Below are 26,636 nucleotides of genomic sequence, written 5' to 3'. Positions count from 1 at the left end.
TATATAGTCTAATACTGATAAACAATTCCTGCTGACTGCTGTTAGTGAACCTAAGCAGAAAAAAAGCTGAGAGAAAAACTGCACCTGCGGAAAATAACCACAAGGTGTCAGCAGATTCATTCTTGTTATGCTGTTCATCCATTATTTTCCTGACGGCTTGTCCAATAGGATCGCTGGGATACTGGATGCTCCCATCATTGGATAAAATATTACTGACAACAAATTAACAATTTGAAATTATATTGTTGTTTTTCTTATAGCACATGTGATACATTTTAACTACTACCTTACTCATGTCCTTGGCCAAGTGTTTCCTTATGATTATAAAAAGAAAACACTTGGCCAAGGACATTTTTTTTAAGGTTTAATTTTTTTTAAAGTTATCTTGAATTTCAATTTCTGTCCCAACTATAGACTTTTGCAATATCCTTTTTGTAATAACGAACATAGCCTATCCTTTATGACATCATCCTTCAGGAGATGACAACATCTCATCTCAACACATTTAGGCTAATGAATGGCTATGCTCTTCTTAATTTTGTAATTTAATCTGAATATCAGCATAGGTAATATTTAGTCAGTGGAAACAGTTCTGAGTTTAATTGATCTAATTATGTTTCTCTGGATAACAGTGATATGTGTCGTTTACCTTGAATATTAAGTATTTTTTATCATAGTCTCCTTGATATTGAGGAATTTGTGGAAATTTTTTTAGATTTTTAGATATGTGGAGTAGAAAATGTTTTTTTGGGGGTGTAAAGATCAAATTAGTAATAAACACTTAATTAACACTTTAGCCTATTCAACAATGATTTGACTGCACTGACACTATTGGATGTGAACTTAACTGAGCTGGGCGATGACAACACTGTTTTCTACAGAACTGTGTTCGGCTGAATAATGACACAATTTTCTAAAAGAGCTGCAACCGAACTGAACTCTGTTTGCATCATTGAATCATTTTCCGGTTATCACTAAATCTGTGGAAACAATCTGTAAGCGCTAGCCTTTATAAATAAAAGTAACTTAACATTCTGTTTAGTTAATTGTTTATGACAGTGTATTACAAATTATTTGCTACCTCAGAACGTTTTAATAGAAATACTTTGTTACACAAGCATATTCCCTCCAGTTATGGAGTTAAACATTTTTTTGATGAACTACAAAAGTCTACCAAATTAGCATTCTGGTAGGTAGCCTATAAGTTACCTAGGCGGAATTACTTATGCTACACATTTAGCTACTGGGCCGTGACTCATAGTGACTAGTTGCTGTTACTGGATAAGGAGGTCGTAATGTTTATGCAAATGTACCGGATAACCGAGGCGGAGCATTAACTTTAAGTATGAGTTCCCACAGCAGCCCACCACGAGTCCTCGAGCAAGTCCACAGGACAGTGAACCATGCAATACACTGGAATATTTATATCACTGCTTTCTTTTGTTTATACATGGGGTGAGCGCACAGCATTATGAGGATTAAATTACAACGAGAATCATGTCACGACACATCGCGTGATGTGTTTTTAACTTACCGATTACACATATTAATGATTTGTTTATTGACTGTTGCTTTAGAGAATCTTGAGGCAGCGAATCCAGCTTTACCTCATGTGATGCGCTATGATGTGGTGCAACTCCGACCTCAGGCACTGAAAGAGCGAGTGAGAAGGAGCGACTCTTCTCTCAAGGTTCGCTCTTTTTCAGGCTATTTATGCAAATATCATATTGACATCTCTTGGGATGCTTGATTCGACTTTTAGTCATGTATGCTTCCTTTCACCTCTTTAGAGATATCCTGAACAACTTGTATATGATTTGGCTGTAGATGGGAGGACCTTAACAATATCTTTGCACAGAAATAGGTGAGAATGTGACAATATTATAACAGCTTATGCTCTAAACAATATGTAGAGAAGGTCTTGTATTCACACTCGGCCTAATTCAATTTCTTTTTTTCACAGGGAGCTTTTAGGAAAACATTACACCATGTCACATTATACCGAAGATGGAATTTCAGAGACAAAGTCTTCAGACAATATTGTATGTTCAAAAATTAAAACAGCTTAATTCTGTCTGACATAGTATGTGAATATTGCTGCTTAAAATTAAATTGTATTCTGTTTTTTCACTTCAGGATCACTGCTACTATCAGGGACACATCCAGGATCTTGAAGACTCTTCAGTCAGTGTTGGACTTTGCTCTGGAATGGAGTAAGGATAATGTTAATTTTAAGCAACTTTTGTTAATTATAAAGGTGATTGAATATTTAAAACATTGAAATATATATATGTATATATATATATATATATATATATATATATATATATATATATATATATTATTAAAAAAGATATTTCACAGTTACATTTTTTGTTGTTGGATTTTGCCTGTAATAAGTTGCTTTGGATAACATTGTCTAGTGTAAATGACTACATGTGTACTATATGTACAATTTCGGCACATAATACATTTAGCCCTCTTTGAAATATTGTATCTCCTTTATTTTGTAGAGGGTTTCTAAGGGTGAACAATCAAGTTTACTTGATTGAGCCCCTAGAAGAGTCTTTGGATGGGGACCATGCTATTTACAAGCAAGAGCATTTAAGGACCAAGCAAGGGGCCTTTGGATACATTAATGACACAGTCTATAACCTTGGCCCAAAGTCTAGCGGGCTGCATAAAGGCAAATATATGGTAATGATATTATAATGATCTCTTGTTGAAATCTGATTAATATTGGACTAGTTCCTTATTTCATTATTATGCAGAATCTTTCATTTGTACCTATTGTCTATTTAGAATGCATTTACAATTAAAAGTTTTATGGCAATGACTTTTTCAACTGTCCTTCAGAAAAACAAAGCACCCAGTGGAGGACAGCGGATCATTGAGATGGTTTTGGTCGTTGATCATACAGAGGTATGAATGTGGTTTAAAGGAAGAAATATCTTGATTACTAATGTGTTGTGTTCATATTGTTAAAATGTATTTATGCATTTTCTTCAGTCCAAGAAATTTGGGAGTTTTAAGAAAATTGAAGCAAGAATGATGTTGGTTGCAAATCACGTAGACAAGGTATCAAAAAACTTTGGTTATTATTAAATAATTAATTATTAAATAATAGGTTTAGCATGGTATGGTTTTTAAAGTAATAATTATTGAATAAATACAACTTTTTTCGCTTTCAGCTTTACCGACCGTTAAACATACGTGTCATGTTGGTCGGACTTGAAGTTTGGTCTCAAAGAGACTTGATTGATGTCAGCAATATACCAAAACTTACTCTGGGACGTTTTTTACAATGGCGTCAGGATAGCCTGCTCAAAAGAAAGAAGCATGACAATGCCCATTTTATTACGTGAGTCACTGACTGCTCATCTTAATCAGTTTATGTGTTGAGAATGCCACATTTGTACTCACACTGAACACTGTTCCCTTTAAAATGTGCCTCACCACAAGCTTTAAACATCTATTTTTATTTAGCAATAGAAAATTATATTTTAAACAGACGCCTTGATGAAGGCCAATTTGGGCCGATGTGCGTTGGGTTTTTTTAATACGTAGCCCTGCCCTGAAAATAATGGCTTTTTAAAAGATTGAAAAGTGCCTGGATTATTTGATCTATTCTATGCGTTAGGATCCACATACAATTATCTATTTTTATTTTTAGAAATTTTATTTGTGGATTTTTGGAACAACAAAAACATAATTTAATGACTTAAATTCTCTTTTTTTATTCAGTGCTGTAGATTTTGATGGATCAACAGTTGGGTTGGCTATAATGAATGCTATGTGCTCTTCGTCCTCCGGTGCTGTGAATGAGGTATATTTTGAGAATATGTTTATATATGTAAATTCTAATATTTGAAATAAAGCTTTGGTTGTGGTAAATAACATATTATTTTTTCTTTGCAAAGGACTATAATAACAATTGCATTGCAGTGGCTTCTATCGTTGCACATGAAATGGGACATAATCTGGGTATGTCACATGATAATCAAAAGTGTGGATGCTCCTCTAACAATGGCTGCATTATGGAAGACACCATTGGGTGAGGCTAATTGTAAATGCATACATTTATGCAATGGCAGAAGATATAAGCAACTGCAGTTTAACTCTTCCTCAGAACCTTAATTTTTGTTTCATATTCTTCAAACAGGGATATTTACCCTGATTCCTTCAGTACTTGCAGCCAATCATCCTTGAGGACATTTTTGCAGGACTATGACAGCAGCTGTCTGCTAGACGTGCCGAATGAGGGTGAACTATATGGAGGCCCAGTTTGTGGAAATGCTTTTGTTGAAAAAGGCGAAGAATGTGACTGCGGAACTGTTGAGGTTTGACATGTTGGTTTTGAAATTTTCCAAATGAGTCAACTGATGAGTTTTGAAAATGAGTTTTCTATTTTAATATATTTTTAAAATGTAATTTATTTCTGTGATGGCAAAGCTGAATTTTCAGCCTCATTACTCCAGTCTTCAGTGTCAGATGATCCTTCAGAAATCATTCTAAAATGATGATTTGCTGCTCAAGAAACATTTCTTATTTTTATCAATGTTGCTGCTTAATAATTTTGTGGATGCCATGATACATATTTTAAGGATTATTTGATGAATAGAAAGTTCGAAAGAACAGCATTATGTCTTTATTGGGTCTTTACTGTTACTTTTAATCAATATAACATGTTCTTGCTGAATAAAAGTATACCTTTCTTTAAAAAAATAACCCAAAGAGTAGTGTATTCTGAAAAAAAAAGTTCTTCATTTTGTTGACCCAAACAATGATTTTAGGAATGCAACAATCCCTGCTGCAATGCCTCCACCTGTCGACTGACCGAAGGTGCCCATTGTGTACATGGAGAGTGCTGCCACAATTGCCAGGTATCAGAAAAGCCGCCGACCAGGCTCCACAAGAAGACAATTGAAAATACATGTGAAAGTAGATTATTACCTTAATTTCTGTCATTCTTTTTCCCCTCTAGCTGAAACGTGTAGGTAGTCTGTGCAGAAAGAGTGCTCACGACTGTGATTTGGATGAGTACTGTACTGGAGAGTTAGCCTTCTGTCCTGAAGATGAGTATAAGATGAATGGACTCCCCTGCAATCATAATCAGGGCTACTGTTACAATGGACAATGTCCAACACATAAGGAACACTGCAAGATGCTTTGGGGATCAGGTACTAGTCAAGTCAACCTTTATTTTTATAGCAAATTTAAAAACAACAGAAGTTGACCCAAAGTGCTTTACTGATCAAGCAAGAATAAATAAACACATTTAAATATAACATCATTCTATCAGCTTCAAAAACCAATTTCAGGATCTATTCAAAAGCTAAAGAAAACAAATGTTTTCAAAGAAGACTTTAAAATGGCTACCGATGAAGATGACCTCACATGGAAAGGAAGACTATTCCATAATTTCGGACCCTTCACCGAAAAGGCACGGTCGCCCTTAGATTTATAACGGCAACGAGGAACCGTCAATAGCAATTGGTCAGAAGACCTGAGTGCTCTAGTTGGAGAGTAAGGGTGTAAAAGGTCAAAAATATATTTGGGTGCGAGACCAAATAGTGCATTGTAACCAAAAGTCAAAATGTTAAAATCCACCCTGAATTTCACCGGGAGCCAGTGTAGAGATACCAAAATTGGGGAAATAATTACCCCCTTTTTCTTAATCCTGTTAATAGCCTGGCTGCAGCATTCTGGACGAGTTCTAGACGGGATAATGCCGTTTTGGGGCAGACCACTATACAATGAGTTGCAATAGTCTAACCTAGATTAAATAACCTAGATTAAAGTTAGTATGGGAAAGGAATTTTTTGATTTTAGCAATTGATCTTAGATGGTAAAAACTACTCTTTACAACAGCACTGATCTGCTTATTGAAAAGTAGAGATGAGTCAAAAATCACTCCAAAGTTCCTCAACGATAACGGGCCTAACTGGACAGCTAGGTCAGGTAAACGAGACAAGGAGGAACCTAAGATCAAGACTTCAGTTTTGCCCTCATTTAATTGTAAAAAATGGTTATCCAGCCAATGTTTGATATATTCAAAACAACATAAGGCATTCTCATTTTTTGTCTATAGTCACTGGGAAATAAAATTGGGAATCATCGGCATAGCAGTGATAAGATATGCTGTACTTCTGAAAGATAAAGCTCAGGGGAAGCATATACAATGAAAATAACAGGGCTCCCAAAATTTACTCTTGAGGGACACCACATAGTAGCTGAGCCGATGCAGAAGAAAAGTTCCCCAAATTCGAGGAATGTCCTTCCTTTCCACTGGAGGGTTGTCCCCTGGATGCCCACCATACATTTTAAATTATTTAAAAGAATATCATGGTCGATTGTATCGAACGCAGCACTGAGATCTAACAAAACTAGGACAACAGGCAAACCTGAATTCATGGAGAGTAGAATATCATTCATCACCTTCAATAATACAGATTCAGTGCTGCGCAAACATCTGAAACAAGACTGAAATGTATCCAAAATGTTAAATGTATTTAGATAGGAGTAGAGCTGGTATTAAAAATTCTCTCCAAAATCTTTGACATGAAAAGCAGTTCGGAGATCGGTCTGTAGTTGTCATGTATTGCTGGATCCAGAAAAGTTTTTTTTAACAAGGGTTTTAAACAGTGTTTAAAACTGCTAGGAACTTGCAAATTTGCTGAGCGAGATTACTTGGCATTTTGAATGCTTTTTTATGCATTTACAAAAACTTTAACATTAAAGTCTAACAATTTATATATTTTTACAACATATATTTTATATAGAAATTGATAAATAATTAATACAATTAAATAATAAAAATCAATATCTTGTATATGTTTAGATGCTGAGGTGGATGATGACACCTGCTTTCGCCGTAATGTATTTGATGGAACCTCCAAGAGCATTGAGTAAGTGTAACTTAACTCTTCTTTGATGGATAAATACTAAAAAAAATATTTTGTTCATTGCTTTGTAATGACACAATGGTATTCTAAATCCTATAGGCACAGCAAATGTGGGAAAATATACTGTTATGGTGGAAATGAGCTCCCCATAACCTTGAAAAAATCAGTAATAACTTTACCATCAAAAACCTGCTACATGACTTTGGATCCCTCGCCCACAGAAGACTTAGGGATGGTTCCAGCAGGCACCAAATGTGGTACTAATAAGGCAAGTAAATAATGTCCAGTATATTACCTTACACAGAATACAAATTGTACAAAACCTTTAGTTATGTATTCTTTTTTTTTAATCAACAGGTGTGTTACATCAGCCTGTGTCAAGACATTAGTATATACGGCACTGAGAACTGCTCTGATAAATGCAACAATCATGGGGTGTGTGATTTCTTTTTCAGTTTTATATTATTTTAAAAACTTTTTGAGAAGAAAAGCATTAATGCAATGTTTGTCATGCTGATGCTGTGCTGTGATAATTTTTCAAAGCATAAACACATGTAAACTTATTACTGACTTTTAAAGGTGTGTAACCATGAGAGGAAGTGTCACTGCGATCCAGGCTGGGCACCACCCTATTGTGATGTCCAACTCTCAGAACTTCTAAAAAGTAAACCAATTACATTCTTACCATAACTGTGTAGTACTTCACATAATTCAATTATTGTCCATGCAATACTAATTCTGTGCAATTTCAAATGTGTGATTTTGATTTACAGTAAGTAAAGCTGTGACAATTGGTGTGTCTGCATCTGTAGTCCTCCTCGGACTGATCATTATTATTGGAGCACTGGTGTGTCACAGGAAAAAAATAACAGAATTTAGAAAGAAAAGGTTGGATCTGTTACCTAACTGTCAATAATGAACTTTCAATGTCTGTTTTCATTTCAGTAAAAATATTATACTATTAAAGAAGGATATTCTATTTTAAATTAAAAGGTCTTTGAAGGACATCCACACTTCCTCAGGCCAGTGCAATCCGGCATTCCAACCAGGAAGTGCAAAGAACAGCCCCAGATGTGCAAAGCCACGTATCAGTCAACCAACTTTCCTTGATTCATCCACTACTCTGGCCTGCAAAACTCTCTATTCTCCAGCTACACCCTGGAGACCAGCACCATTGGTAAAATCATTAATTTAGCCCTGAAACAAGCTGTTCAATTTGTGCTTCACATTAAAAGTGTATTTTAGGATGAAGGAACTTCTGATTATATACTGAATTCCTATCACTTATTTCTCACAATGCACAGCCTCCAAAGGATGCACCACAAACTAGGAAAGAACGGGTAGTTAATCTTATCAAAAAATACTGTGTAATTATATAAATCTATTCTTGGCTAAAACTGTTTTTTTTTTAAATTATAATATATGTCCATATTCTATTAGATTGTGAAACCCTCTGCCCCACCTCCTGGCATTTCCAGAAACATTTATCCAGCTCAGGTGAGACCTAGAATATCTTGATATACACTTTTAAAAACAATGGTACCTCAAAGAGCCTTTCAGTCTTTCTTAAACGAACTGTTCTTTTCCATAGTGTGAAGAACATTTGCACTATAAAGAAACTTTTGTGCAATGGAAAGATTCCATGAATGTTAAAGGTTGTTTATGGAATAATAGATGCCAATAATAACCTTTAATCTTAAGAGTGTACACTACTATTCAAAAGTTTTTAAAAAGAAATTAATACTTTTATAAAAGATTTCAATTTCAAATAAAATATGTTCTTTTGAACTTTCTATTAATCAAAGAATCCTTAAATACTGTAAATGCATCCCAATTTCCACAAATAATATTAAGCAACACAACTGTTGCTTTATTTAACACTGATAAAAAGAAGAAATGTTTCTTTGGCACCAAATCAGCATATTAGAATGATTTCTGAAGGATCATGTGACACTGAAGACTGGAGTAATGATGCTGAAAATTCAGCTTTGCCATCACATGAATAAATTACATTTTTAAAAATATTAAAAATAGAAAACAGTTATTTTAAATTGTAATAATATTCCACAGTGTTACTGTTTTGCTGTATTTTGATCAGATCAAATGTAGTCTTGGTGAGCATAAGAGACTTCTTTCAAAAACATCAAAAATAAGTTGACCCCAAAATTCTGAACGGTGAATGTTGGTTGCTTTTAATGCCTTCAAGCTCATTGCAGAGGTAACAGACAAACTGTATTTTCAAGTAATGAAAATTTTCTCTGTTTTGTCATGTCTAAATTTTGTTTCAGGAAAATACTCTACTGCCACCATCTAAACCCCTTCCTCCATCAAGACCGTTACCGCCACTGGTGTCTAAATCTGTAAGAAGCTATTTTTTCATGAGCATCCAACCCTACCAACATACTATAAATACCACCCAATAATATTATCCCTTCTTTGTTTGAACTGATAGGTGACTAAGTCAAAACAGCCTCCAGTGCCTCCAGTGAAACCTACTGGGATGCAGCCAGTATTCACTCCACCTAGGGTACAATTTTACATTTAGCTGTTCACTTATAAACTATAAAAGCATTTTCATTTGTCTCAAAAACTGCTGATACTGATTTTTTCAAGCCGCTTGACAGTTCAGTTGTGTGAATAACTGAAAAAAGCTCTTTTACATTCACCTAGGTAATCCAGAAAGTTGCACTAAAACCTCCTGCCAGGCCCAGATGATCTGGAACAGTATGAGTTACCATGAATCACTGGGAGTTTCAGAAGAAGAAGTCTACAAGCTGAACAAAGCTCATCTTTCTTTGTGGTATTGCTCTGAATAACAAGATGAAGTTAAGGATGGTAAAACAGAATAAAGCATTTGCACTCTAGGAATCGCCTGTTTTACACTTTTGGTACAACTTGTTTGTAATTTCTTTCCTTTATTATACTTTGGCTGTCTTTGCTGTTTATTTATTTTATATTTTAATTTTAAAGAGTGTTATGTGCATCTGTTTACAGTCAGTTCAGCTTGTATCTCCCTGTAAGTCTACATCACATTGTGGGAGAGCAAAGAGTCTCTCATACAGCATGTTCTTCAAAAACACAATTTTTCTGCAATGTATTATGGTGTGTTCATTCTTGTTACTGCAACTTTATTTATGTATTTTTAATTATTTTGCCATACTCTTTTTTTTTAGTTGGACATTTGAAATTACAAGAGGCGTCCTGCAAAGAGGCTGGTGCCATTTCTCAAACATAGCTTTAGTAATTAGCTTGTGTTCAGACTTTGCCTTATTTATAAGTTTCTTAGACCTTTTTTTGTGTGTGTGATCTTTGAGGTTTTTAAAATTAATATTGCAATTTTATTAATTAATTTGTTTTTTTGCCTATTTTTTATGATTCAAACTTGCAGTGATGTCAGCTGGTCTGATTTTACTTTTTAATGAGAGAATGTACTGTTTTTAAATTTGTTTACTATAATAAAGTTTTTCTAATTTCTTTTTTAACCCGTTTAGCTTATTTACACATAATGTGAATCGCTTACGTGCAACGACCTACTGCGCCCTGTATTTTCGTTGCCTAGTAACGATTCAAACAATCATAATAATACGCGTTCCTCTGAGATAATAGTTTCTGGCTTTAATCACGCAAAAGCTTGTTTAAAATTATGGATGGGCCTAAACAATTAGACGAAGAAACTTTGCAATACCTCTACGCGTGGATAGACAAGATACCGCTCTCCAGATCCAAACGGAATATATCAAGAGATTTTAGCGACGGAGGTACCGTATATCCTTCAAGAAACACATAAAACCAATAATTAACTAACGTTATACATGTTTGTTGACATCTCATTCGAACAATGACTAGATGAAAATAATGCAATATTATTATATATTATCATCTAATTAACTGACATTTTCTCAATGGTTTCCATAAGCAGTTATGGCTGCAGAAGTAGTAAAGCATTTCTTCCCTAAACTGGTGGAGCTGCACAACTACACGCCCGCACATTCCACGCAACAGAAGCTGAGTAACTGGAGTACCCTGAACAGGCAATTCTATTTATTTGTTCTCCACACAGACAGTAATGCAAACAGCGAACTGCTTATCTGACCCCACGTGTCGCTTGCCACATTCCCTGGAGGATTGCAGGAATGTGACATTATACCTCAGCAATAACACTATTTAACACTGGCTGGGTCTCCAAACCTAATGAGCTGCCTAACTAGACAGCATACTTGGGCATCATATTTCGATCAGTGGGGGGAATAATGTAGAAAGAGCAGTTCTCTTTCAGTTCGGTCACGTTCGACGTAGTCCGTACTGATTGGGATCACGCTTAAAGCTAGTGTTATACTTTCCTCGTCCGCGAGTGCACTAGGGTCCGCGTGACGTAAAATTCGTAGTCGGAGGGTGTGCGTTGAGGCTCCTTGCGGGGTCTGCATGGCTCCCATTTTTTGTGAGTGCGGCGACAAGTACGCACGGTCACTATTGGTTAAAACAGCGAAAACGCTGGAAAAAGCCGATCTACTGCGCATGCGTGGAACGCGTTCACCGTGCAGACCTCAGCAGACAGTATAAATACAAGTAGTCGGCATCCGTGCTGTCCGCAGCTGTCCATGTACGCATCCAAACTGGAGTATAACTGAGCCTTAAGCTAGTCTTATACTTTTCGCATCCGCTAGGGTCCGCGTGACGTAAAAATCGTCATCGGAGGGTGTGCGCGGAGGCTCCTTGCAGACGTCCGCGTGCCTCCCATTTTTTGTGACTGCCCGGACAAGTACGCACGGTCACTATAGGTTAAAACCACGAAAGCGCTGGAAAAATCCAATCTAGCCTATCTACTGCGCATGCGTCGAACGCCTCGGTCATTCCCCTGTGTGCTGCGGCACTGGTGAGAGTCCCATTTCCTGAAAGAGCAACACGGGTGTGTCTGCGGCTTTTTTAAGATGTCATTCCGCCTGTGCGTTTTTGGATGCGGTTGTTCCCTATCCCCAGCTGACAGTCACAATGGACTGAAGTGCATAAGGAGGTTAATAGGTCGTGAACGGCACCCTTTTCTGACAGAAACTGCCTTAGTACCTCCTCCCCCCTCACTACCCTTGATGGAGGAACGGCAAAGGGTTACGAGGCGATCCCACCAATAGAGCGGTCTGTCACGATGTAGCCCTGTCCGGCGAGCGTTACCTCCTTGAAGGGTGATCCTCGTCTCCGCTCTAAGGCCAGTAAGTCCTCGTCCGTTCTCAAGGGAAAGGCTTACAAAGCCTGTGGGCAAGCTGCTTCCTCCCTGCATGCCATGGCGTTGCTGCAGGTTCACCAGGCCAATGCACTGATGGACATGCACAAGGGTAGTCCAGACTGTGAGCTCATGGGTGAGCTCCGCACTGCAACCGACCTCGCCCTCCGGAGCACGAAGGTTGCGGCTCGCGTGGTCGGTCTGGTGATGTCAACTCTAGTGGTCCAGGAGTGCCATCTCTGGCTCAACCTGGCCAATATGAGTAAGACCGACAAGTCTCTGTTCTTGAGAGAATCTTTGTTTTGTTTTTGTTTCTGTTCCGCCGCTGGGTCTCCGGAGTGGTCCAGCTGCACCCACATTTTCAAAGAAAGAGGTCAGCCCCCTCTTGTATCGCCGGCTAGCAGCCAGGTGCGGTTGGAGGACCCGATTACGCTTTCTCACGCACCCCCTGCCAACCTGTGGAGACAGGTAGGTGTTGCACAGCACACTCAGACCCCTCTTGGGGCCACCTCCGGGCCTTCCGAGTCGGGTCCTTGTCATCCACATCGCTGCCCCACCCCGAGTACATCTGTGGTGCCTCTGGTCCTTCTGGCCCGGTTCGTGGAAGCCTGGAAAGTGCTTCCCAACTGGTCCAGCTGGCTCCTCCACACCTCTGAGCCATTGCAGGCAGCAGAGTTAAAAGTATTGTCTATAAAAACAGTTCTCCTGCTTGCTTTGGCCTCTATCAAGAGGGTAGGGGACCTGCACGCATTTTCGGTCGACGAATCGTGCCTGGAATTCGGGCTGCCTGACTCTCACGTAATCCTGAGACCCCGGCCTGAATATGTGCACAAGGTTCCTACCACTCCCTTTCGGGACCAGGTGGTGAACCTGCAAGCGTTGCCCCTGGAGGAGGCAAACTCAGCCCTGGCTTTTCTCCGTCCCGTCCTTGCTCTGCGCCTGTACGTGGACAGAACGTAAAGCCTCAGGACCTCAGACCAGCTCTTCGTCTGTTACGGAGGCCAGCAGAAGGGAAAGGCTGTCTCCAAGCAGAGGTTGGCCCACTGGATAGTGGATGCCATCATCTTGGGGTATCAATCCTACGGCGCACCATGCCCCTCTGGGTTGCGAGCCCACTCCACTCGGAGTGTAGCTTCTTTCTGGGCGCTGGCACAGGGTGCCTCTCTGACAGATATTTGTTGAGCTGCGGGCTGGGCGATACAATACACGTTAGCTAGATTCTATAGCCTACGTGTCGAGCCGGTAGCTTCCCGTGTGCTCTCTTTGCATAGAAGCCAGTCAACACCGTAAGCCCCACTCAAAGCTGCTGCATTTCCCTCCTATGTACTGAATACGTGTGCCATTCTTGCTCCAGTAGAGTTCCTCTTAGCCGAACCTTGTTGAGTTCTTCGACACCCCACGGCAACATATGTGGCTGAGCGTCCAAAAGCAGGCTTAACACTTGTATGCATTGGTGGAAACTGTGCTAGGCTAGGTCCCATATGTTGTGATTAGTGGTCGACCGATATTGTTTTTTTCATGGCCGATCTTAGAGAGTAGGGTGTCCGATGGCCGATATATTTAATATATACTTTATATGTATTTTAATCAATATTTAATAAATAAGAAAAAAAATTGAAAAAAATCTTTAAAATAAACATGCTTATACTTTAGATGGCAACTTCTTGAATCTGCAATCCTATAACACTAATTTTCACAAATAGAGTAATTGTTTAAAAATATATGAATATGTGAATAAAAACAAAGTAAACACTGTTACAGGGCATTCAGTAATCTGGTAATTTCGTGTTTTTTCAAATAAAGACAAGGCAACGCTAATTTTACACAGGACACAGTGAAAACGATATGAATATGACACAGTGGGTAACTGGATATAGCACAGCATATTTTAAAATGAAGGATTTAAAGTTTTACAATCGCATCTCCTGTGAAGCTGATCTTCTGTTCACATTCACTCACTTCACACGGACCGACCGTCACTCGCAGTAACACGTTTATGCAGGCTACAAATGCACACTTATCACAGCTGTATTCGATTAAATCTGCAAGGTGTGTGAAATTAAATGTTTATTAGATTTTCAGAGATTTGTTCAAATTATGTAGATTATGTAGCATTTACTGAATGTTGACGGTAAATGAGAAAGTATTTTAGCCTGATTGTTTGCCTTTTCTGTTACAAATAATATAAAAGCAAACGCTTTACTTTTTCGCATACCATTTACTTTCTTTGTTTACCAGTTCTGTCTAACAAAGTATTAGATATGACTGACAGAGATCGTAAACTAATGAAGACGGAGAATGTGAGTGAGTGCTGTGTAATCAGATGCTGCCTTTTTTTTCTCAGGCGCAGATTCTCAAAATAAAAGTGTGGAGTGCCGTCAAAATAAAAGTCCCGCTTCAAACACATCGGCCAATCAGAAAAACTGATCGGCCGATGCCGATAGTTTAAAATGCCAAATATCGGCTGATATATCGGTCTTGGCAATATATCGTCTGACCAATAGTTGTGATCCCTACGGCGATCCAAAATGTGTATTCTTACACGGTACGGCTCCCTGCGGCGAGCCTGTGTCTTTCCCTTGGCAGAGCCTGCTCTGCCGTCTCTGATTGGTGTTGTCTCCCCCCTGCTATAGACCGGAGCCACCTCAGTGACATTCCATATATTGTACTGCCCGGAAATGCCCAGTCCATATGTGGAACCTCTACTTGATACCTCCCTACGGGCAGGATGTGGCTTCCGCAGCGTCTCTCCAGCGAAAGGGCACGCTTTCCCAGTGTTATCCAAGCCTGCCTGAGTGGGTCATGCGGAACAGCAGTGGACTTCCCTGGCATAACCCTTGTCCATCCCCGCCTCAATAAATGCGGGGGGATCAGGAGGCTTTTTGCTAGGCACTGGAAGGTGGCAGCACTAAGTGGCATTTTAATTGGGATCCCAATCAGTACTACGTCGAACGTGACCGAACTGAAAGGGAACATCTTTGTTACATATGTAAACTTTACTCCCCGAAGGAGGGAACGGAGACATAGTCCCGTCGCCACTATTGCTGGACCATCGCTGACTCCGGGCTCCGCTCGGCTCCTCAGCGAAAAACAAATGGTGCGGACATCTGCTTCCGTGTAATACCTGGAAATCTTGCACGCCAGCAAAGAGTATAGAAGAACAAGAGGCGAAACTCAATAGAACGTTCCATTGCAACACCAGCGCCCAGCAGCAGTGCTATGCTTCCGCCATTTTGGGGTGAAAGCGACTCGGTAGTCCACTAGTGTTGATGTGTCGTTCGCGAACGAACCGCTTCTCGTGAATCAAAAAGCCGATTCTTTGAAAAGAGCCGGACGATATGGCAATATTAGCTGCTTTGTAATTTTTTTTCCAAATCCAATCAAATCCAAACTGAATGATGACAACACAGAATAACATACAATCCCTAGACTAGTGATAATCAAATCCCTTTTAACAGTTTATTTTACAGACTTAGACAAGTTTTCTACTTTTTTCCCACAAAACCTTTAGTATTAGCATCAGGGTGGGAAATTAACTTTTTTGCCCACCAGCCACAGTGGCTGGTGGATGCCCAATTTTACCAGCCACTTGTATTTTTTACCAGCCACATTTTCTGGAATTCAAATTTATGAATGAGAACTGTGACTTTGATAACATTGACGTCCATTACAAATATGTAATTCGTTTTATCCATTTAACAATATGAGTTATGCTGCACTCAGGAGCCAATTTATGTTTTCCTCCGTGGATGCTCACGGGCGCACGCCCTTTTTTTTTTTTTTTAAAAAGCACTATTCAGCACAAACAGGGCTACCATAATATGTGAGCAACATGTATGTACATGTTTGTATTTTTGAGAGAATTTTATGCATGGTTATTTTACAGTTTATTTTTTAATATTAGTTAAGTCTGTATGACCATAAATGATGGAGTATTTAAATGTATTTTGCTGCTTTTTGAAAAAAACGCCAGCGCGTTTGTCGACCCCAGAGGGTTAACTCGATAATAAAGCCGTAAAGTAGGCTATCTTTCAACTCAGGACAGCACCACTTCTCACAAATACAGATAGGATTGGAGATGAAAAGTTTAACTGACATGTAATCGAGCTCCAGAGCACCCACGGTATCGGCTCCTATCCTCGCGGCTGCTAAAACTATCGCTAAACTAAAAAAACGATAGCTATCTAGCCATCACAAAACACAACTTCAAGTTAGTAATTTACTTGCACATTCAAACGTAGTCCCGAAAAGGTCTGCCCTTTTAGCCGATCGCATGGACGTTTCTGAATAGAATTGGTCATATTCATTATTGACTCTATTTTAAGGTTAGTTGTTCCTCTAACGAACAAATTGTTTGCATTTTCGGACGACACATAGGTTCGACAGTAAGTACAGTACATGGACTGTTCGACGGGAAGGTAGGCTAACCATTCCCTCGTTTTCCCTTCGTCATCAATGCGCCACTTGTTCGAAAAGTACCTTCACTTTTTATTTACTTCGCCCTCAACAGTTTGTACATTCATATACTGCTGACTCCGCGGCGGGCCTCTTAACACCGGGTATATGTCGCCACATTTTTTTAATTTTCCTTTCATCTGTACCTCAGCTCAGCTATAGCCTATGTGTCACGGTACGTTCAGTGCCGTGTCCGTGCGCTGTGTCCGTGACGCACAGCGCTGAAAACCAATCAAATTAGTTACTCGACAAAAGTGCATTATTTTTACTTAGCAACAGCATTCTTTGACAAAAGATGTCCAATCCGTTACAAGGAATGTTTTAAGTAGTAACCAATAAAAAAATGTTTTACAATTCACCCGCCACTGTGGCTGGTATACAAGGCAAAGTCACCCACCACTTGGAAAAAGTACCAGCCATTGGCTGGTGGCGGGTGCTAATTTCCCACCCTGATTAGCATTACAAACACTGAATTAATACCAACATATAAAAGTAAGAATAGGACATATCAGATATTTGGGAATATTGGACAATATTTATATATAACAGCAATAGAATAGCTTTACAGTCAACTGTTTTTTTGTTTTTTGTTTTTGCAGTAGATACTATCTCATATTTATAACCGTTAAAGCGAGACTATGTAAACAAAAAAACACAGCCACTGTCCATCATGTTCTATTAAGATCATCATGTTTGTAGCAAGATCCAGGGGACTACCCATACAGAAATGTAATATATGTCAATATAAGTAAATTACATATATAGCCTAATGTCATTGCCCATGTATGTCTGCTTCCTATATGAGAATATATGCAAAATTCATATAAAACAGACATATATGAAACAATATAGCAAAAATGGCCGTTTTCATGTAAGTATATGCACATAAATGTTAAATATATGTAGCCTATAGACGCATATATGTATATATGCAATGCATATATGTACTTATTTCAATGCATCAGTATCACATGCTTGTATGTTTACATACATTTATTAAATATGTAAACAAATATGTATGTCACATACTTAATGTTGTCCATATATGCGAGAAACCGATACTGTAATATATGCAGATATATATCATATATGGATGAACTCAAATATTTTCTTCACATGTTTGGACACATAAATGTTCATATATGTTGAAGGCATAGGCTATATTGTGTTCTCAGATAAGTCAAATATATGTATAGATATATGTCATGTTATTTAAAATATAAGTACATACATGGCCATATATTACATTTTTGTATGGGTAAAACGTACAAAATATATTTCAGGGCTAGTGGAGTTGGTAACTAATAATAGTAATAAATGTGTAAAGTTGCATAAAATGGAAATACTCAATAAAGCAAGAAAAAACTGCCTAAAATATGTATTTAATGATTGGATTAACTGTTATCTGTGCTGTTATCCAGTAACTCCAGTTGGAATTTTCACCCCAAAATGGCGGCCGCGCTACCGAAGCGCCACCTAGTGGCTGTTTCCAAAAAAGCATCAGACTTTCGCCTCTTGTTCTTCTATACTCTTTGAAGCCAGTGTGCATTGGCTCGTTTTATCAATCCTCAAAGATGACAGGCTCCCTAAGCGTTATCCCAATCAGTACGGTACGTCCAACTACGTCTCTGTTCCCTCCTTCAGGGAACGAGGGTTACATACGTAACCGAGACGTTTTACTACCAAGACATACGTTATGTTTGTATAGAATTGAACAACACACGCCTGCATCATGTTCTCATTTCAGAAAAGTTTTCTCCAAGCTGGACTTTCAAATACCTGAGGACTTGCTGAAAAAAATTGTGGTCAGCACAGCAGGCTACATTGAACCAGTCCTTTGCTCTCTAAAAGAGAAGATAGATGAAAAGAGATCAGGAAAACAATTCGATAGTACACAGGTGAGTCTGTGTGAATTTGCGTTGTCCATTATATTACATTATATATGCATGATTTATTATTCTTTATAATTTTTGATTGAGCAGTATTTTAACCCTGTCTCATCCTTTTTCAAAGGACTTGGAATATTACAGCACATCAAATGGACAGCTGAGACCAGGTAAATACTGTAAAACATGTTGCACAGAAACGGGACTAAAACTTTTCAAGTTTTATATGCTACAGTAAGGCAATGAAGGTCATTTTGAAGAGATATGACATGAAGGTCGTGGCTCAGGAGTAGGTGGGGGAGGCCCTGGCGAAGACCCCCCCGGGGCTGTGGGACGGGCGCATCGATTACTGCAGTATCAATATCTATTAATCTATTACCATTTTGTGATCCTAAGGCGATCGATCTCTCGCTATGTTCTTTCTGGGGTATGTTGCCAGGACTTTCCCCAACCCTCCCCATTACATGGCTTGGTACTCACACACACATACACACACACAACACACACACACACACACACACACACACAAACACACACACACACACACACACACCTACGGCCAATTTGGCATGTTTAAGCAGTTTAAGAAGGGAAAGAAATCGTTAAAAAAGTGTACATGTTTTATTTTGTTGGTATTTTAGTTTAATTCATTTATTTTCATGTTGTATTTTTTTAATATTCAATCACAATATTTTTAATCACAAAAAGTATCGGTATCGTATCAACTTAAAAAAGTTTGGTATCGCCCATCCCTGGTAACTGGCTTTGAGTCTAAGACGTTTTTTTATAAAACAGTCACTTCAGAAATCAAAGCGTTTTAGTCGTCTGTAAAATATCCCCCAAAAAATAAAATTCTGTCATCATTTACTCACCTTCATGCCATTCCAAACCCATAAGACTCCCGACTAAACACTGGACGTCGGATAGACGTGCAGATCATGTCTATATTGGGTCCGTCGGTCCATGACCAATTGTGGTCATCTATTCGATGTCCAAACTAGGTCCACTATTTGGACGTCCAACCATGACCCAACTTGGACGTCATGTTGACGTTCAACAATTTAAGATAAATTTCTTGTGTAATGCTGTAGCTCAAACATCAGAGCGTTGGCACTTGTGTAACGGCCATCTAGTGCAACGCCTAGATCATGGGTTCGATTCCCAGAGAAAGCAGGAATGTAAATGTGTAATGCAATGTGAGTCACTGTGGATAAAAGTGTCTGCCAAATGCATAAATGTAAATACATGGTACAGAAAACATCCTTTAAAAGCGTCCTCTACCCTTTTGAAACATGGGACTACAGTTATAGAAGTTATAGAAGATACTAAATTTGATGTAGAAAAGATATCCACAAACGACCACATTTGGTCCCACCGACGTCAATATTAGACGTTCAAAAGACGTCGAATAAAGACGTCGCCTGGCGTTACAAAACAACCCCTTCAGTGGACCGAAATTGGACGTCCAAAAATTACATAGAAAAGACGTCACTCTGACGTCACATTGCGCAGTGGGTCTGGTTAATCTTTAAAAAGTATTGTGAAAATATACGATCCGTTATATGATGAACAGATTTAAATTATGCTTTTATTTACAGTATATCTAAACAATGATTGAAACTCATACATAGAGCGCATCACATTTGGTAAGCATGAAACCTCAAACGTGTGCGATGCACAATAACCAACGAGGTTTGTTTCAGCGCACACAAAATTACATCTGTTCATCAATAAAGTGATTGTGTCTCTTTACAAGACTTGGATTGAACAACTCGATTTAAATGGACTTGTTTACGACGCATCTATGAGCTTTTTGGATCGCCTAAGTTTTGATTTCCTGGACTTTCAATGGAGGGACAGAAATCTCTCAGGTTTCATTAAAAATATCTTAATTTGTGTTTTGAGTCTTATGGATTTGAAACGGCATGAGGGTGAGTAAATGTATATTTACCCAGTAAATATAAAATAAAATTAAAAAATACCCAGTTCTGCTGCAATATTGTTATTTTTGTGTGAACTATCCCTTGAAGCTCAAGAAGGCAGCTGAAAATCTGACTACCACAGATAATTGTGACACAATGTGGCATGATCTCAATCACCAACCCCCTAAATGTGTTTGTGGAAGTCAGTGTTCCCACCCATATCAACTGTTTGCTGTGAGGACATGTGAACTGTAAACTTGTGTTATGAATTGTGATGATTATTTTTGATGCTAGTAGGAATGTAGTCTAATTCCACTGTTTAATTAGCTCATCATTTGTCTAAACAGATCAACACTTGGAAATGTGTCATCATTATGTTTTTAGCAACAGGTCAATGTTCATAGATGAGCTGATTGTCACAACACTCAACCCTTGCCTCAGTAACTGTAAACCAAACTACCAAGATTAGCAATTTAAGTGTTGCAAGAACTAAGGCGTTTATTTATGCCTTTTTATGTGCAAAGAAGAGCGTTTTCTTGAAAATTAACTGAGGTTTTGTGTGCTCAGGCCTTCTGCTTAGTTCAACCTAAAATTACATTTCTGTCATCATTTACTCACCATCATGTTGTTTCAAACTTTTCTTCTGTGAAACATAAAATAAAATATTTGAAGAATGCCACTGAAAATCCACTAAAATACAATCTTCTATTGTGTTTCACAGAAATAAAGTCATATGGTTTTTTTAAGATATTTTAATTTATAAGAATCCACAGATAGAATATATATATTTTAGATAAATATATGTGCTCCAGTTTCAAGTTTAGTTTGCTAAACAGTTATGGAAACTTATTCTTTCCATATGTATTAGGATGGAATAAAAACAGTCAGCTGTGTTTAGAAATAGGCCAAATGCATTGCATGGTCTGTTCTCTTAACATAACATGGAGAAGGGCCAGATCAACCCTCCATTTCCCACACCTCATCATCATGGCGTCTTAGTCATGACAACATCTGGTTTCAGGTCCTACTCCCTCTTTTCTTGATAGAAAAGGTTCTGCATCCATCAGCTCCATTTACCAGATAGCCCTTATCACTTCCAACAGGCTCAACACACTTGGCTAAAAGCCCTTTTCATCCATAGCAAACTCAAGCCAACAGTATACCATTGAGTCTATTATGAGACCTTAAAGGCTAGATTGTTTCTGATATATGATAATATCGAAGTGCAGACCTTTTCTGTTAAGGAAACGGGAGTCCTGTACTTTTTACTTTTTTACTATGTTTATAAGGTGAAGCACAGCTGGTGTTGATGATTCAAAGCTTAAAGCCAAATAAAACTCTTCTGCTCCGTTGTTACAGTCTGGTGCCCTGTCAATGTGTCTTTTTGACCTTATTGTGTTTAATGGGTTCAAATGGAGTCTAATTAGTTTAGCCTTCCTGGCTAAGCAATTCTCATGAGCTTTAAAATCCTAAAGTATGGTGAGTACCACTCATCTAGAGGAAATTGATGCAGGGTAAATTGAGGATAAGGTCTCGGTGCCTGAATTTAGCTTGGAGGGATCCTGAAGCTTGGTCTATGCCAAGACCCGGCACTTGAGTTTGTACATCAGGACATGTTTACCACGTTTTTGTTAGTTTCAAAACCAAAAATGTTTAAATGAATTTTTTTTGTTATTGTTTTTTTTTTTAAATATCACCTTATCCCTTTCTCTGTTTTCTCACATTTCTACAGTGAATCATATGATGGTTTTTGAGAACACTCCAGCCACTGTGATGAAAACAGGCAAAGTCAGGTATTGAGTAATGAGATTTAGTTTAAATAGAACTTTCTGAGGTCTTTGATGTAGGCCTGTGAAAAAAGATATACATTTATAATGGACTTGTTGTAAATCTTGCCTAGTGCTGCTGCAGTCTTGGGACCAAATGCGGATCCATCTGTCCGTTTACTCTTGGAGAAAAGGGAGCAAGAAATTTTGACTTTACAGGAGACTGTTGAGGTAAGGTTTTGATGTTAAAATAACAACAACAAAAAAATCCAACTTGATATGCAGAGATTTCATATAGTGCAAACACTGTTGATCTCTGGCACTTTCAGCATTGCATTTCTGAGATTAGACATGTTTACTCAACCAAAAGCATGAATATTAGGGTTTAGCTGCCTGTTTGTCTGCTGACCAAATATGGGGGGAAGGTTTAGGAAACCTGCATCGAAACAGTCATTATGTTTGCAATTTCGTTTTGTGCCACTAGTAGTGCAGAAACGACACTCTGCTCCTTCAGCAATCAATGAAAATTAAAATCTGTTTTCAAAATGCATATTTTGATCTTATTGTAAATGATTCATCCATTTATACATTTTATTTATTTATTTTAACATCGTAATTTTCTAATAAAAAATAATGTATCTCAATCTTCCAGTGAAATGACAAACTTTATCAATCATTTAGTCTTAAATATCCTGCAAGCTCACATTCATCTGCCTCTGTTTTTGAGTGCAATGCCCACATTTCAAAATTCAATCAACAACCAATTAATAGAACTATGTCATCGGCCTACATTTATAATTTTCTGATAATCTGTTACAATTGGATGTACGTCCCTATACAGAACCAAAAAATCTATCAATACTTATGTTTCAACACAAATGAAATGTGCAAAATTCTTTTTAAAGGGGTTCTATTCTGCTTTCTCACTTTTTCAACCTTAGTTAGTCTGTAATGTTGCTGCTTGAGTATAAAAAAGATTTGTCAGGTTACAAAGCTCTTCTCCAAAGGGAGATATTTTATTTAACTGAATCCACTTTCCAAGAACTACAACAAACGATTTGTTTGGACTACAACACGATTTTTCCGGATCTTATGAAGTCACAATGTTACTCATTTAAATAATCCCCGCCCACGGAATACGCAAAAAAAGGTCCGAGGCCTGGCTGAGCTGCACTAGAGAAGACAGTTCCTAACAGCTGACAAACTTGTAATTAACATTTCTTTTAAACACTGTTTCTGAACATTATGACCCCAACGTTTGTATGTGCACTGCACATTTTACCGAGGACAGCTTCTAGAGACCAAGAGAAAACAATGCAGGCTACGCACAAAAGCTTCTCCTGAAATGGAGCAGTTTTCATTTTGTCGGGACAATCTGTTGTTTGTGGATCACAACTTGTAAGTATGTCTTATTATTTCTAGTTGCGGTTTTCTATTAACAGTTCCAATTATAACTTTTAAGTTTCTTGAACGCATGATTCTAGCCGCTTAGCGATGCCAACACACTGGGACACATTTAGTATTTCAGAATAATGTGTTTTTTGAACAATCTAGCATAAAAGCATAGAACAACCCAAAAATAATAGGACCCCTTTAAATCTTTATTTTCTTGCATGAGACCTACAGATATTCTTTAAAAATGTTAAATCTTATGACTTGCAAATCCCAAAACCTAACTAAAAAGTTAGTTTCAGCACCTTTAGTATACAATACAGCTGGTGAGAGATGCTTGTTTCGCAAAAGGGAAATTTGTCCTTCCTGTGCTGTTCTCCCTGCATTTGGTCAAGGGCTGCAGGTCACATGTACACTGACGTGTTTCCTGTCACTGTTGTGGTAATGTGGTAAGAGAGATTGCAAGATTGTTAAATGAGTCACTGTGAGTTCAGCAGATGTGATATTTGTCATCTGACAATTAGTAAGACAATTTTTAGGTTTTCAGCAAAACATTCAACTGCTTGAAGTTTGATAATTGCAACTGTTTACGTTTTAATTGAAAGTAAAAGAAATTCAGTAACTGTCCACCTTATGTCCACCTTTTATCAACTTCTGCAGTCATTTGAATAGTCATCAAAGTTTATATGGATGGCAATGACACTATAATGATTGTGACATTACCCTTCCGGTTGTTTGTTCCTTTGTGCCATTGGCTTCGCCTTTGGTTTGCAGATATTATATCATAAACCTACAACCACTGTTGAACATCTCCTAAATGTTTTACTTTCCTCCAGATTTTACAGATTAAAGTAAACCGATTGGAGAACCTTGTGCATCTTAAGGACCTACGGATTAAGGACTTGACAAAGCAGCACTAAGAGCAATATAAGGCACATAATAATTTTTATCATGATCTCATTATTTCATTACATTGCCACCATAAGGAAGTGCATATATGCATATACAACACTCCTAGTAAACTTATAAAAAGCTGGTATGTTGTCCATGTGAAATTATCTTTTTTCCATACCTGTTTCCTAACCTGTGATCGTTAGCACACAGAAACACTGATGGCAATTTCTTTAACTTGCATATTGCATTACCACCAGCAATGGCCATCTTCAGCAGTTTATGCTTCTGCATATGAATGACTCACCAGTATCAGTATACTTTTTACTTTTAGGATTTACGTAGTATTTTTCCACTATTCTTTCTTTTTTCACTAAATATTTAAGAACAGACCTCCATCACCATTGATCGTGATAATCTTACAAAGCTTACTCTCAACAGTAAATGCAGTGATAGTGGTTTTATTTTATGTGGAATTAATGAACATTATATTTAGTATATATAATTATTTTGATGTTATAATTGTGTGATTTAAAAAATCTTAATTGTTTTTTTTTTTGCTTCCTAAATTTGGTTTTACTCTATTTTGGAATTCTTCTTACCATTTTACATTGTTTGTAAGTCACCTGACTGACTTCACAGTATTATTAGTCGTCATGTCATAAGACCGGTCTGCTATGTTTGTGGCTGATGTTAGATGTCAAAAGTAAAGTATTTGTAATGTTGATTATTGCGTTATTTTACATATGCATTAGCTTATGTAAAATACATCTTGTCTACTTTTTTTTTTCACCCGTGTTTTGATCCGGAGATTCTATTCTCCTTCAGAAGAAGTGTAATATCGCTTCCCTATCGTATAACAGTGAAAACACGGAAATCCAGAAAATTCCATCAATGACAGGGAAAGAGTTAAGCACTTTGCATAGACACTAAAATATACAATGATATTTACAAGAAATAAAAGTATTTTTTATCAAGTTTCACTTCTCCTTTCTTTAAGATTATCCTCCTTTGACACATAGGCTGCAGGAAACCATTGATTCTTAACTTATATATAGGCCTATATAAGTTTATTATTATTAACAATGCATTTGTAAAGTGGCATTATAGGCTGTGAAGAAGGCTCGTCAGCATGCGACAGTTGCCCATACAGGTGTTAGCAGTCATTGATCAACTTCCTTCCATGAGTCTATCCAGTGAGTGCAAAGGTATCAACACATCACATTCAGTTTCCCTGGGGGGCCATCACCAGCTCCCTCATTTCACCACAGGCTATTCTTTATCATAAAGTTATCAGATCATGGGAGACCTGTAATTTGGGGGGGTTTCCTTCAACAATGTAGACTTGCCTCCAGCAGGGTTGCAGCCACTCATCCTCTCTCTGCTCTTTTTGGCTCCAGTAGTTCACAAAATCCTTTTGAGACAGTACTTGCAATCACTTTGTGTCTCTCTCATGAGACATGTGTTTATACTAACATCAACCCCATGTGGAAACCTCAGGCCAAATGTAAACAGTTCTGCAGCAAAGTTGAGAGTGGAAAAAAGCTTTATGGCTATATGTAAGAGATTATTATGAATTACAAATACTTTCTTATAATTGAGTGAATATTGCTGGATATATCCTGAAAAATATATGTTTCATATAAGAAGCTGATACTCTGAGCCATAAAGTTCTCAGAGCTCCCTGGTGACTCAAGCTGAGCTCTCAGAGAGAGACCGGCGGAATTTGGGGGTTGGATCTTTGGGTGGTAAAGCAGCATTAAAGCTCTCTGAGTCACACTGAATTACAGTCAAATGCATGCCTGAGCCCCTCAGCAAATGGTATGAAGACACTGTGAGAACGTCTGGAGTGGGAGCTGTTCTCATAAAGAGAGAATGAGAGTGATACTCCCTCTAGTCTATTACAATGTCTCATGTTTAAGACCATTTACAAAAGGACAGAGTATAATAGAGTCCAATCCAATAGAGGAAAAGTAAAATAAAGTACTGTAAATACTCCCCTTCAGAGCACTTTTTCAGAAGTGTTCAAATTAAAGAGCTTACTCTTCCTAGCTTGTTTTGGACACGTGAGCATGTTTAGTGCTTGCACTTCAGAGAATCCTGTCTTCAAATGTTTAATTGTCATCATGTTTTTTTCACTACTAGTTTTAGAATCTATGTCAGGTTTGGCAATGTATGTTTTTCCAGTTATTCTGAATATTCCA

General features: G+C 37.9%; 2 protein-coding genes across 3 annotated transcripts; both read left to right on the top strand.

The window, feature by feature from the left end:
• Nucleotides 1-477: 477 nt before the first annotated feature.
• On the top strand, nucleotides 478-10,387 carry adam8a (ADAM metallopeptidase domain 8a). Its single transcript, XM_077237072.1, has 25 exons — nucleotides 478-1,455; nucleotides 1,578-1,690; nucleotides 1,791-1,864; nucleotides 1,964-2,042; nucleotides 2,137-2,213; nucleotides 2,514-2,697; nucleotides 2,857-2,922; nucleotides 3,010-3,078; nucleotides 3,192-3,361; nucleotides 3,745-3,826; nucleotides 3,921-4,054; nucleotides 4,163-4,340; nucleotides 4,794-4,883; nucleotides 4,985-5,180; nucleotides 6,842-6,908; nucleotides 7,005-7,173; nucleotides 7,263-7,340; nucleotides 7,485-7,569; nucleotides 7,679-7,793; nucleotides 7,899-8,082; nucleotides 8,210-8,245; nucleotides 8,346-8,402; nucleotides 9,194-9,265; nucleotides 9,358-9,432; nucleotides 9,576-10,387. Exons 1-25 carry the CDS (start codon nucleotides 1,404-1,406, stop codon nucleotides 9,618-9,620), a joined length of 2,547 nt encoding a protein of 848 aa, XP_077093187.1. The 5' UTR covers nucleotides 478-1,403; the 3' UTR covers nucleotides 9,621-10,387.
• A 60-nt stretch (nucleotides 10,388-10,447) lies between these two features.
• Nucleotides 10,448-25,409, top strand: spef1 (sperm flagellar 1). Of its 2 annotated transcripts, none has more exons than XM_077237071.1 (7): nucleotides 10,448-10,663; nucleotides 10,825-10,936; nucleotides 18,323-18,473; nucleotides 18,589-18,631; nucleotides 22,116-22,176; nucleotides 22,284-22,380; nucleotides 24,378-25,409. In XM_077237071.1, exons 1-7 carry the CDS (start codon nucleotides 10,549-10,551, stop codon nucleotides 24,459-24,461), a joined length of 663 nt encoding a protein of 220 aa, XP_077093186.1. In that variant the 5' UTR covers nucleotides 10,448-10,548; the 3' UTR covers nucleotides 24,462-25,409. The 2 variants fall into 2 exon arrangements, with proteins under 2 accessions (XP_077093186.1, XP_077093185.1); XM_077237070.1 differs by having other exon boundaries at nucleotides 10,458-10,663; nucleotides 10,822-10,936.
• Nucleotides 25,410-26,636: the final 1,227 nt, after the last annotated feature.

The sequence above is a fragment of the Siphateles boraxobius genome, unplaced genomic scaffold, assembly GCF_051911475.1.
Source record: "Siphateles boraxobius isolate OS27281-9 unplaced genomic scaffold, OSU_SipBor_1 20, whole genome shotgun sequence".
Lineage (NCBI taxonomy): Eukaryota > Metazoa > Chordata > Actinopteri > Cypriniformes > Leuciscidae > Siphateles > Siphateles boraxobius.
The sequence above is the reverse complement of the archived record's forward strand: the minus strand, read 5'-3'. Positions and strand labels throughout refer to the sequence as shown.